Here is a 13,816-nt window from a genome sequence, read left to right on the forward strand (position 1 = left end):
GGCGATTGGCTGCTGGGGCCCCCCACAGACTCAGGAGGCACCAGTCACCCATGCGTGTATAGGTAGCCAAAGCAGCTAACAATTTCCAGTGGCAGGACAGACCACTTAGAAATACCCTCAGTAGGCATTTTCTTCTTCAGCAGCAGTTTTTGGTTTTTTGGTTTTTTTGTTTTTTTGTTTTGTTTTTTTTTAACAGCTGCCATTGTTAGTTTGAAGTTCATCCCTGCTTCAATGCAGAGAGATCACACTGTTGCCTTGGTGCTGAAATGAAAAACGTGACCTGACCAGTTCCATCACTATCTAAGAACTTGGGAGAGAGGTAGAGCTGCTGGGGAGGGCAGCTACTTTCTCACCCTCAGTACAAACAGAGGAGGAAGTTGGTGGTGGCTCTCTGTCTAAAGACCTTTCCTTACCCTTCTGGCAACTAAAAGTGGATTGCAAAGTCACAAGTCAGCTCACTGCTCAACATCTAGCACCCTAGGGCTCTGCTGTAGAAGGGGACTCAGGAAAATACTAAAATGAAGATAAATAACAACTTATCCTACATTTTTCCTTAACCTCTAAAAACTAAAAATGTAGCCCCTAGTCCTCCAAACTCTTTGTGGTATGCATAATTTCATGTGAATTTTCTCACTGAAGTCAATGTGACGACTGTCATCTTAAGAGTTGCACACAAGTCCACTTGCTGGATGGGGCCATCAATTTTATTCCTTATCAATTTTGCTTCTTCCCCTCAGGCAAGTATTTATTTATTTTAATGAAATAAACAGGGATGGCATTTACTTATGAAATTCAATTTTAAATGGTGCCTTATCACACCATAACATCTTTGCATGCCAGCATCAAAGACACCTTCACAACCCTGGGATTAAAATGATTTTTAGTTTCCTATGGCAAAGCAAACTGAGAGAATTAAAAACAAAGCTGATTTGATGCCCTCCCTTCTTCCCAAATGTGCATTTTCTTTTAGTTTCATGACAATAAAGTAGTGTAAGTGGGGCTTACTTCATCAAATAACTATTTTAACATAAATAAATATGGAGATGGAGCTTTTCAGCAGGCACCGTTGTAAAGTCAATTTCCAGAAATGAAAGGTTAGTATATTAAAAATGATCATGCCATTTACCTGCCCTATACAACCCTGGATGGACATTTACAGACTGTGACTGATTAGGTTTCATTTCATTTTCAGAGTCTTGTTCCCAAATATACTAATCACATAGAATTGGATGGTAGTGTGTGTAGCAGACATTCTGTTGATTATAAATGACCTCCGAAGTCCAAGTAAAATGGACAGTCAACATCAACTCTTAAGTTTTACTTTACAGACACGTGACCACTGGGAGTAGGCATTTTAGCATAACAAGAAAATGAAATGTAAAATCTAAGAAGGTCTAATAAAGACTTTTCTTATCAAACCTGCAACAATAAAGAAAATGGAAAGCAGTGTAGCTTCCCACTTCCTGTGTCTGCTTGTATTTCTAGCATGCCCAGCACATTGTTGCTTGGCACCAGTGGTGAAATCCTCACCCCTTTGTAGTCAGTGGAGCAGGAGTTCTGTAATGACTTCTGTCACTGGTATGTCCTATAAGGTTTCGGGGCCCTCTTTGTCGGTGCCTTGCCCCCCAGTGAAGGTCACAGTGAGACCCAGCTTTGATGCCACCTAGATGGTCTGGGTGCTGCCCCTTTCTTGCCTACCATGTCTGATGTTATTGTTGGGGAGGCAGTTCCCTGTCAGTGACCTGGAGGGGTCTTGGCCCTGGGGTATCTTCATGGGGCTCCAAACCTCCCCTTTACCCCATCCTTACCACGTCCTCAGCCTGGGTAGATGCTGCTCCCCACAGGTCTTCCCACACTGCCCGCCTTGGAAGGGACGGATCTTCCTGGCCATCAATCTTCAGGGGCTTGCCCCTTGCCTTCAGGATGGCTTCCCCTCTTCTAAGAAATTAACTTGCTCCGTCCAGGGTCAAACTGCAAACTTAACTGAAAATGACTGGCCCCTGCTGGTGGGGCTCCCAAGCTTGTCTCCCTCTCTCTTGGGGCCCTTGATCTCCTAGGGAGGCTCATCTGTCCCCCTCTCCTTCAGTGGGCATGGGTACAGGAAACCACCCTATGCCCCATTTCTACCAGCTCTTCTAGAGTCCCCTCCCTGGGGCCTGGCTGACCTGAGGTCCGGTTGTCCTGGTCCTTCTAGCCAGTGTCACCTCTCTCCCCCTTCTGGGGGCTCTGATCCTCCATGCCTTCCCCTCTTTGGGGCTGTCTGAGGATGCCTGCAGGCTTGAGGATCCATCCCCAGCCACAGTGCCTAAGCTCCCGGTCAGAACCCTGCCGCTTCCCAGTGACAACCCTTCTGGTTGCTGCCCCTCTACGGGGCTCCCTTGCCCCAGTCAGCCCCCAAGACTACCTTCTGCCTCACCTGTTGGGGTCCTCCAGTAAGCGGCTGGCTCCTTCTCAGGGTGGCTGGGGCTGGAGCCTCCTGGCTCTGTAGCCAGTGTCTCCCAGCCAGCATTCTGCTCCTGTCTTCCCGGCGCCGGCCCAGCTGAATCCCCCGCTGCCTTTTGAGCAGTTCATGCTGCTCCAAAGCCATGCCCCCAGTATTCGCCTATACTCAGATTCAGACAGCTACAAAACTGCTGAGCCTGTGTCAGAGTCCCCTCCCAGCTCCTAAGGTGAGTGTCGGGGCACGTCGGGTGAGAGTCCGGGCCACGCTGTGGGGGCTTTTTCTTCCCCTCTCACAACTTCTATGAAGCCAGGCTTGTGCCCCATATCCAGGAATAAGTATTACATCATGCCAGAGTGTACTGTTAAAGTAGAGCTAATGATCCTTCTCTTCTAAACTCAAATTAGTCAAATCTGAGTGACTAACTCCAAAAAGCTGTTAGACTTACTCTATTACTTTACAACCTGCTTAGAAAAATGCATCCTACACTGCAGTTAAAAGTAGTGAGGCTTGCAGTCATCATGATAACTGGCAGTGTTATATTCCAGTAGCCAAGAGACTAAGAAGGGCACTTTTTCAGTAATGGACTTTTTCTATAATGTGCAAAGAAAGTGATCTGCTTAGGAAATTCATGGAAGGCATGAAATGCTTTTCATTATTAAGAGGACTTATGCCTCAGAGTGAAAAAAGCACTCTATTTGGAAGAAGAAATACAAGTCATTTTCTCAGGTTCAGCAAAACCGCTTACTCCAGGTACCTAGGATGTATTTCTCCCAGTGGTGTCCTAGTATAAAACATAGTGCTATCTACATGCTCAGGCATTCTGGAAAACAGCAAAGAATAAAGCAAAAATTAGTCTCCATCACTATGGATTTTTTTCCTTCAGTTCAGAACAAAGGCAGGACAAGGCCCAATCTGGCCTGCAGACTTGTCCAGTGCCACTTATCTGGCCAACAGGGTTGAAAAATTGAGCACCACTGAGTTAAGACAAGTGCAGCAATGGGTGAATCATTTTATTTCAAAACATGGGTTTTAGCATTCTGAGTTGGGCCACCATAAAGAGTGAGAATAACAATTTTGACCTGGTTTCTATTTGTGAACTTTACACCACCACAAACTATTTAATTTACTTCAGCAAGATTCACAAACTTTGAGTAGCACAGAGTCTCTTCAAGAGACTAAGGCCTGGAATGAGAGAGATACTGCAAGTCAGAAATAGGCCTGATTGGTAAAGTGGGGTGGAAATGCTAGCATAATAGATGCTTGCACTATAGCATTTTTTTTCTTTTGGAATGCTATTCAGAGTTACACACACATTTTAGGGAGAGTGTCACGGCAGGGTCCTGCAGGAGGGCCGTGATCTCCTTAAGGCCCCCTCTCCTTGTCAAGTTGGCCCAAGGGCACCCTCTATTTGTCACCCGCCACGTCTTTGATGGTTTAAATTGGTTGGGAGGCTCCTTACGCCCTCTTGGACACGACTCTATGTTTATTCGGACCCCTCGTGGGTCTTGTCCTGTAAACCGGTGCTTCGGGGCACCCTAGCCTTATGGGCTATGCGTGGCTCCAACCACCCCTGATACCACGCCCCAAGCCTTGCAGATGGAATCGACGTTGCTCTGTCTTTATCTCTCTCTTTCTACGTACACTGCTGCCCCCTCCTGGGGCTCTCCTCGACCTCTCTCGAGGCCTTCTCTGCGCGGTCACCCTCTCTCGGGGCCTTCTCAATAGTGCCCCCTCTCTCGGGGCTCGCCACGCCCGCGCTGGGGCTTCTCAGAAGTGCGACCCCCCCTTCTGGGGCTCGCCACGCCCGCGCTGGGGCTTCTCAGAAGTGCCCCCTTCTCTAGGGCTTGCTACACCCACACTAGGGCTTCTCAAAATGCCCCTCTCTAGGGCTGGGGTCTATACACCCCGTATGCTGCGCCCTCACTGGCGCTGGGGTCCCCACGCCACTGTGGGTTTCCCCTAAGTACGGCGGGGGCTCCCCGGCGCTGGGTGGGTCCCTATGAGTATACTGTGCCCGCTCTGGCGCTGGGGTCCTCACACTCCGTTGTGAGTCCCCGATGAGTATACTGCGCCCGCTCTGGCGCTGGGGTCCTACACTCCGTTGTGAGTCCCCGATGGGGCCTCCTCCAACCCCTTATAGCCTCACCCAAACCACCAGTGTAATAACAAAACAAAACACAAGCCCCTAGGCTACAACATAACTATAAGCCGCATGGCTGTAACCACATTGCTCCGACATCTTAGAGCTGCCTTCTGTTATCTGGCTTAGGCAGTACCTGCGGTTCCCACTGCTTCTCGTATCATAGCTGAGGGAGCTCCTGCCTCTCTGGCTGCTGGCCGGGACCTGCCCGCCTGGCCTCAGCCTCCAGGCTCTGCCTCCTACAGGCAGCTGACCGCTGGCAGGTGTGGGTCATTTGCTCCCTCTAGTTGCCCTGGCAACCCACAGGTGGGCTCCTATTCCCTGCTAGGGCTCCCTATGCAATGCCAGAGCTTTTCCTCTGGCAGTTTCTGCCCTCTAGGAGCAGGGCACCTTAGTGCTCTGCAACAGAGAGGCTGAAGCCCCATATCTGGGTAAGAGCTTAACTACATTTCCTTGCCTTCTGCTCGTAGAGGAGCAGTTAGCCATGTTAGCCTGAGTGAGGTAGAAGGTAGACCAGGACAGCACCTAGCTGGTTTTGAGAGGCATGATTTTTTACAGGCAACAGCCGAGTTCATTATAGCTAATAAGAGAGGCTGCCGCCTACAAAAGCTCATGCCTCTCTGACCCAAATAGTCTTTAAGGTGCCACCCTGCCCTGCCTTCTGTCTTGTTGTTGTGAAACAGACTTGTACAAAGAACAGGAATGCAACTGAGTGACTATACAGGGAATCAGCAATGCTTCTTTCCTACAAAGGGCTGCTCCATGTGAAAAGCAAGTGGTTAAAGAAATAGTATTTCATTTATAGCAAAACTAGATCTTACTTGTAATTACTAGACTTGCTAGATAAATGTGACTGTCATGTCCTTTTAAGAAACATGCTCACATACTACAAAATTAAAAATATGTTTATCAGCTGGAATCTGCATCATATTGTACATCCTTTGGAGAATAAATAGTATCAGAGCATCACAGCAAATGCCCTTGGGGTGCTCATCATCCATGATCTCCCACCACTATGTATGTGTTACCCCAGGATACTGACATTTAATTCCTACTTGCATTGCTGAGAATACGCTGCACTGCCTTCAGAAAGCAATATTTCTGGCATGAGGCTCTTTGTCAGCCAGGAGTTGCAAAAAGAAACCATGAGATAACCATTTTTGTTATTATTTCTCATTGTGTATATAGCAGCAACATGTTAAAAAAAAAATCAGACTTACCCATCCCATGGCATCACACCACTGCAAAAGATACTAGGATTTGCACCGTATTTGCAGATGATCCGTGGCCTCTCCCTCAGGCTACAGTTTCCCTGGCAAGCTTTTGAACTGTCTTTTTATCCTCAGTAATGTAAGTTATAACACTGCTGTTAACAGCAAAGCTTTAAAACCTTCAGATATTTCCTGAGATTAATTCAGCTCCTCGTACATATAAAGCAGGAGTGTCAAACTCACTTGGGGCTCCAAAGTAGATCTGGACTGCAGGGCTCCCTACAGGCTGGATCCAGCCCAGGGTACCACCTTGGCCACCATGGCAATGGCAGCAGGGGGTCTGGCAGCAGCAAGGGGTCTGGCAATAGAAATGGGTTGAGGGGAGTCATTGGTGGCAAGCCAAGCTCAGTGCTAAAGAGCCCCAAATGTTTCACTAGGCCACATGCCCCAAATTCCAGTACCCCACCAGTAGCCCAGTGAACTGGACAGAACAGCTCTGCTGGCCAAATTCAGCCTGCAAGCTATATGTGTGACACCCTTGATATAAAGTAATAGAATGGAATTCGCAAGCAAGTCAAATGAGCCATTTAACTAGGTACTCTCTAGGGCTATTAAGGCACAAGCAACAAAGGCAAAAGTTCTGACGGTGAAGAGGTGAAGGGGGTTGGGCACGCAAAAATCCCTCGTGACCAGTTTCTCTTAGTTGTGATTGAAGAGACCAGTTAGCATCCTGTCCTACCTTTTGCCTGACTTGTGATTTGATTCCAGTGCAACTCTCTGGTTGAGGAAGTCTGAATATCACTGCCCTGTTCAATACTATATCACTACTTTTCAAAGAGACAGGAGCGTTTGGAGAATTATGACTAGCCGCTGGAATATTTTCCACCAAAAGTGGTTTTAATATAAACAGTGCTCTCAAATAAATGACAGTTTTCAAAAGAAGTGTTTTCTTTCTCCAATAAATGTCAAGCTTTCTGTTAAAATCTTTTTGGTCAAAACCCCAAAATATTCCTTTAAAAAAAAAAAAAAAAAAGCCAAAAACTAATTTTTCAACAAAAATTTCACACAGAAAAACACTTCATTTTAAGACCAGCTCTAATGATCACACAAATCAAATGATTTTATTATTGTTTTATTACTGGCTTTGCCAGCAGCGATAGCTGAAAGGAAGAAAAATGATTCCTCATAGTCCTGGCCATTAAAATAAAGGAAGTCTGGCTGATGTAATGTGTTGAAGAACTTAGTTTTTATAATTTTTTGAACACAAGACATACTAAAACACAAGCTGAAATTTTCTATAAGGGTTGTAAAAGTGATTATAGAATTTTTAATATAATGATTAATATAATGTTATCATAAATATCAGCATTTTTTAAAGAGTTGAATTACCTCATTATTGACTTCTACAGGCTTTTTCTTTGCTTCTCCTATGTCCAAATAGCTGTGGGAGGGAAAGAATGGTATCAATCATTTATAGCAGCATCTAACTTCAACAACATGAACACATTTTCTTATACAAGTACAGCTGCACGCACAGATAGAATTATAACTAAACTTTTATACTGACAAGCAATTACTTGCAGCACAGAAAAGCAATCATGCCACAATCACATAAAGGGCTTTTAAATCAGAATCACAAGATGTTTACTAGCTACCACTAGTCAAATATCGACTGGGCTGATACAAAAGATATAGGAAGAGTCCCCAGCTAGGTTCAGGACCCAGTGAAAAGTACAGACCTTTGCAAATCCATTGGTAAGGAACAGGCTCAAGGCACTATATTTACATTTATGAAGGCTAGTAAAAGGTTTAGATAAATAGGCATCAGAAAAGATAAAAATGTACATACATCCAAACATTACTGCTCTGTTTTAAAATACACTACTTCTTATAGAGTTCTGCATGCTTCAGGGTGTATTTCACTTGTACTTTTTTGAAAGGCAGTAGGTGGTGAACCTACTGATGTCCTGCAGCTTTTATTTCATCTTCATAGACATTTTGTCCCCCACTGCCTTCCAAGAAAGTGAAAGTCAAATAAACCCTCAAACATGAGAAATTCTAGAACTATAAATCTGGGTTTGCACTCCTCTACCAAAGCACCTAAACTGACTTAACTCTATCCTGTTAGCAATACTCCTAAAACTATGACAGATGTGAGGTTTCCCAGGATTGTCAGGCACTTGGATCTGGAGCTACATCAATGTTTTAACTGGAACTCTTTCAACTGGAAAGCTGAGAAATATCTGCAGCTTTCAGTGCAGTGTCTACTCCAAAGCACTTTCTGCTGAGAATTTCTGTTCCCTCTGGAGGCAAGTAGAGTTCAATGAAAAGCTTCTCCCATCATTCAAAAAGGATGTGGAGAAGCTTGAGAGAGTCCAGAGAAGAGCCACGCACATGATCAGAGGTCAGGGAAGCAGACCCTACGATGACAGGCTGAGAGCCATGGGGCTCTTTAGCCTGGAAAAGCGTAGGCTCAGGGGTGATCTGATGGCCACCTATAAGTTTATCAGGGGTGACCACCAGTATCTGGGGGAACATTTGTTCACCAGAGCACCCCAAGGGATGACGACTAGGTCAAATGGTCATAAACTACTACAAGACCGTTTCAGGCTGGACATAAGGAAGAATTTCTTTACTGTCTGAGCCCCCAAGGTCTGGAACAGCCTGCCACCGGAGGTGGTTCAAGCGCCCACATTGAACACCTTCAAGAGCAAACTGGATGCTCATCTTGCTGGGATCCTATGAACCCGGCTGGCTTCCTGCCCTTTGGCCAGGGGGCTGGACTCGATGATCTTCCGAGGTCCCTTCCAGCCCTAATGTCTATGAAATCTATGAAATCATATTCTGTTTTGTGGGGGAGGGAGGAATCCCAAATGTAGGTGAGCAGAGTTTGGTGTAAATCTCCCATCAGCACTTTTTGCCTGAAAGTCATGATTCAGCCATAGTCCATCAGGAATATTATGTCCCAGCAGTGGCTGGGATATGACATATCTGCCACAGGAAACAGATGCCTCAAAATACTACCAAAGGGCTAGAACAAAAATGGCAAAAACAAAGATCAGTCTCTAACAAGGAGGATAGAGGCTGGAGTCTGAATAAAACTCTTAAGCTTAGTAGATACAGAAAGTCACAGCCTACTTATTTAAAATGAGCAAGTAATCAACTGATTTGGACTTGGCTGGGTTATCCAATCCAATCATGAAACTGAAAGGGTAGCTCCAGGGGCTCTCTTGCTAGGAACTTCTTTACTAAGCACAGTCAAGAAGTAAGTGAAAGGGATAGTCACAGGATAGTGATTGAAGATACAGGGATATGTCTGAGCACCAGAAGAGGAGATTCGCTCACGTGCCTGAATACAGCCATAGTGGTTAGGGGCCAAAAGTCTTTGGAGCTTGGGTAGCCTCCTATTAAGAAGCTGAGATTGAGGCATGGGAATTCTACAGAGATGCTAGACCTAGACTTCTGTTTCTTCTGTAGTCATTTGCAACTGTGCTAAAGTACACACCCGCAATACTGCACAAGCTTACACATAGGGAATTAGAAGGACTTGTTCTCTTTAGAATTTTCTTTATGGAAGTAATCTTTTCCTCTTCTTGTTACAATGGCTTTCTGGTACAGATGGATTTTTTTAAGGTGCTCAAGATTGGCCTAATTCTGCTCCCATTAAATTCCATTTGACTTCAGTATGAGCTGAATTAAACCAATGCCGAGGGCTTTTATTGTACCAGTTTAAAATAGAGGTTCCATTGTTTTCTTTGAATGACTACTCTTAGGAGTAACAGACACAATGATGGTATTAAATTATAGAACTTGGGGTGGGGCCTAGAAAGGAAATTAGCCACTTAAGTATATGATTCTGTGATGTCTGAAAGAAATTTCTCTCTTTCCTAGTCCCAGATGTCTGGGTGAAAACTGGCCAAATGTTTTGTATTGGAAGCAGGAAATCTTTAACTCACTTCTGCCTTCTGTACTTCTTCTCGTCAGGCTCCCACGTTTCCACATGGTTCCATCCCGAAGTCCACTTTAACTCAATATTACTCTATCATAATGACTAATGTCAAACAATATTATTATTACAACACATACTGAGCCTGATTTTTTTTATCAGTTATACCCATATAAAATAAGACTACTTCTGCTTAATTACTACAGGATGCAAGATAGGAATCATGCTTTTATTACAGTAGTTTTTGTTGTCTCAGTCTAGAATTGGTTCTCTCTAATCTGTGAAAAACATCCCTACTCCCCCTCTCTCCCTGTCCTCTTTCAAATGCTTCCAAAATATCCACTCTTAAAAACAGCCTTTCCTCTGTTTCTTCCCCTCTTTGCGAGTAGTTCTCACATCTTCTCTCAGTGATAGGCCATCACTACCTGCCATTCCATGCCCTAGCTTGCCTTTCTTTTCTCCTCTCCTACAGATTGTAAACTCTTCCACAGTGCGTTGGCTATGTTTATAAAGTTCTGTGTAAATGTATAGCACTATATCATCTCTTAACAGTAAACAAACCCAGTGATTTTGAAAGTAGAGGTGGAAAGGTCTTCAAGTCATTCGGTCTACCTTCCTGCCAAGTGCAGAACTGCACTCTAAAGTAATTTCTCTACCCTGATATAAAAATGAATTTGCCCAAATTTTATCAGCCCCTACATAAAAAAAATGTTTTTGTTGGGCACTTTTGTCTTAAAGCTTTCTTGACTTAAGATGCTTATGCCATAACTGTATACCCAAGACTGTAAAAAATAAAATGCAATGTGTGTGTTATAATAGATGCACATTTTTCTTCACTTTCCAAAATATGCACCTTTTTCCAGATTTCACAAGAAATCCAGGCAGCCTAATTTTTGCAGACACTAGCTATGCATACCAGTGATATGCACTTACCTGCTTTTATCCTGTTAGGGGACCATAAAACACGTTTAGAGAGGTGGAATGTGATCTGCTGACAGTAACCTAACTACACACCAACTTCAAGCTATTCATATGGCAACTGTAAGATAGTAAAAGGTAGAGTAAATCTCTTTTTCAGGTTCAACATTAAATCTGGATTGGGAGAGAGTAGATAGGGAAGGGAATAAGGAGGTGTTTATTCAGCCTGTCATTTACTATTACCTCAACCTCTGCCATTGAAATTTAAGCTTTGTGATGGTGCAGGGACAAAACTGGCAAGATTACTGCTGAAGAGAATGGAGACCTTGTTCAGCATTATAGGGCTTCATTCTGCCACATGCTGGGCACTCCTGGGAGCTACTGAGACCCCTAGCTCTGCGCTCAGCACTTCACACAGTCAAGCCTACAGGGAGCAAGGCTCAGAAGATCTGAGCTTTTATACATTCCTTTTCTCCCACAGAAGGAACTCACAGTGATTCTCCTGAGCTGTGTCTTTAAGTGACTCAAAGAAAGAAAAAAATGCAAAGACTAAATGAAACAGAAAATTAAAAGGGCCAAGATTATGAAATTCAGTAACAGAAAAAATAAGAATAGCCACTAACTAACCTCATCATATTCAGAGCAAAATGGAAAATCTGCCATTTTACCCAGGCTTTCCCACAATGTTCTCACAGAGTCACTCATTGCAAAATTACCCAACAAAAACCAACCTTAGACCTTCCCTTTTTTTTTCCTTTTTTTTTCTTTTTCTTTTTTGTAGGGGGGTTGCAAGGCTAGGAAGAGAAAGAACACTGTTATATTTAAAAAAGCTGGAGACATTCAACTACTTCAGTCAAAAGGAACAGGATGTACCAGCTTGGAATGCACAGGAGAAGAAGGATGGATGCCCAGACAGAGAGTTAGAGAGATAGAACATTTTAAATAAGAAAAGAAAAAATAAGCAAGAAACAAAATTGTTCCTAAGGTTGGATCTTCACAACTCCTCTTTTGGGCTCATCCAAATTTACCATAAACCTTTCAGCACTCTGCTGTTCTGGAGCTTCTTCCCCAAATTTTGCTGGGCATCAATATCCAAGATACCAGTGGGTACCATTCACTTAAAAGTTACATTCTACCAACATGCTAGACTGGTGTGTCCCTATGGGCTAAGGACACTCTCTTACGCTGGTAAAATGCCAAGAGAGATGGCACCAAATGAATATGTACTCGAATGATATTAATATCAGCCTGTTAGAAGGCCACCATGATGGCAAGGACTGAAGGTGATAGGGAAGACTTCTAAGCTGAGTTAAAGTTTCTCTGTCACTGGTACTTAGAGTTTAAGCTCTTTGGAACAGGGGCTGTCTTTTAGTTCCATGTTTGTACAGCTCCTAACACAGAGGGTGTCCCAATCCATGGCTGGGGCTCCTATGCACTGCCACAATAAAACAAAGAAATAAATAATACTACTGTAGTTATTCACATTTCATTTCACTTTTAAATCACTCACTTGAGTTTCTTGAAGGCCTCCCTCCCGCCAGCCACATAGTGCTCTCCACTCTGGAGCTCCTCCAGCTGCCGGATGCGATGCCCACCGCGTGGGGTGTAGATGTTCCGCACAGCCCCAAAAGGTGCCTTCACCCCACCCGTCACCTCTTTCAGGAAGACCTCAAAGTTGGACACCTTCTTCTCGCTGATGACTATGCGGCGGCCCGGGAAGAAAGGGTCCCCATTTCGATACACTAGCACGCTCTTCACCATCGGTTGTGACAGGCACGACGGCTTTGTGCTGGGGCTACTCATGTTCAGTTGCCTCACTCCTCTAGCTGCTGCTACACAGTCAGCACTGCCCACCAGGCACTGTCCACACCTGTTTGTTCAATGAGAATGTTCCTTTCTCACTGTCTGTCTCACACTCTGTCAAATACCTGTGATGCATGAACTGTGCGCACTCACAACAAAACCTGCAGCAAGGACCACCTCCAACAGGCAAATGCCTCTCTCAAGCAACCAGGGAGAGATGAGAACCTCCCTAAGGTTTCCAGTACAAGTCTGTTCAGCCTTTGCAGAGAAACCTCTGCTAGGCAACCAATTCTTGCTGCTCCCTGGAGCATGGGGAAGTTAACACAGATTACACTAAAACATGCAACCTCTCCCCTTGCTACCCCATGTGTGTGTGTGTATATATATATACACACACACACACACACACACACACACACATCCTAAGCAGATAAAGGTGATTGGACATAGCAAGAAACTGATAGTCCTCCCAGGAAATGTATAATGTGGCTTTGCAGACAGTGAGAACCCTTAATGGTCTTTCTTCCACAAGTGGTTTTACTCTGCTGCTCGGGAAACTTTATCCTGCTTTTCCTCTTCCCTCCCCTCTCCACCTTAAAGGGAAAAAAAAATCAGTCAAGTGAGAAAGCCTGCCAGACTGCAATAAACTGAACAGACTAAGGCAACCACTGAAGAAGCACCCATCAAATCAGAGCCAGGCAAATAATGGGGTGGGGGTCTATAAATATTGTCTTTGGGGAGAAAAAACTTCATGAAATTCCTTTCATCCAATGCTAACCAATGGTGGGAGAAGAGAGAGAGAGAGAGAGAGAGAGTCAGCAAAACAGCAGAAGACTTCCTGAATAAGTTACTTGTACTAGGTGAGTTTTATTTGCAAGATATGTGGACTTCTCTTTCAGGCTTCCCACAGTGTCCCTTCTCCCCCCCACCCCACCCCCACCTTGAATGCCAAGAGCCTGGCAGAGGGAAGAGAGAAGCCAGGGCATGCAGAGGACAAAGGCAATTTGAGTGAGGAGCAGATCAAGGTGAGGAAGGGGAATAGGGGACAGCACCTGAGCTGGGGGAGGGTCCCCACTTCTCCTTTCATTCGGGGTGTGGTTCTCTCCCCACCCAGGATTTAGCACTGAGCAGCCGGGTGCTGCACGGCACCGCTGCACAGCTGGCACTGCTGCTGGGCGTGCGTCTAATGCTCTGATCCAGCAGTCCCCCGAGTGAGGAGGACACCCAAGCTGGGGCAGTTGATTCTCGCTGCTGCTCAAGGAGCTTTGGCCCAGGGGATGGGGGGAATGTTGTTATTTTCCACTGTTTCCATAGTGACGTGCTGCAGGGAATGCACAGCAGCAAAGAGCCCTGCC

The 13,816-nt window shown here is 44.9% G+C and overlaps 2 protein-coding genes across 6 annotated transcripts in view; one reads left to right on the plus strand and one right to left on the minus strand.

Annotated features, from left to right (window-relative positions):
• The window catches only part of DCDC2 (doublecortin domain containing 2), a 102,414-nt gene extending 88,604 nt beyond the window's left edge, over window positions 1-13,810 (minus strand). For both annotated transcript variants that reach the window (XM_006034421.2, XM_025216426.1), the window contains exons 1-3: window positions 13,514-13,810; window positions 12,169-12,528; window positions 7,184-7,235 (exon numbers count right to left, since the gene is read on the minus strand). In XM_006034421.2, coding sequence (XP_006034483.2) covers window positions 7,184-7,235; window positions 12,169-12,528; window positions 13,514-13,548 — 447 coding nt within the window. In that variant the 5' untranslated portion in view covers window positions 13,549-13,810. The remainder of the gene's footprint in view (window positions 1-7,183; window positions 7,236-12,168; window positions 12,529-13,513) is intronic.
• MRS2 (MRS2, magnesium transporter) overlaps window positions 12,523-13,816 on the plus strand; it is a 35,283-nt gene continuing 33,989 nt past the window's right edge. For 3 of the 4 annotated variants that reach the window (XM_025216428.1, XM_025216427.1, XM_025216429.1), the window contains exon 1: window positions 12,523-13,321. In XM_025216428.1, coding sequence (XP_025072213.1) covers window positions 13,213-13,321 — 109 coding nt within the window. In that variant the 5' untranslated portion in view covers window positions 12,523-13,212. Of the gene's footprint in view, window positions 13,322-13,419; window positions 13,487-13,816 lie in introns of those variants that run through there. The other variant, XM_025216430.1, reaches the window with a different exon arrangement.

This window comes from Alligator sinensis, unplaced genomic scaffold (assembly GCF_000455745.1).
Source record: "Alligator sinensis unplaced genomic scaffold, ASM45574v1 scaffold969_1, whole genome shotgun sequence".
Lineage (NCBI taxonomy): Eukaryota > Metazoa > Chordata > Crocodylia > Alligatoridae > Alligator > Alligator sinensis.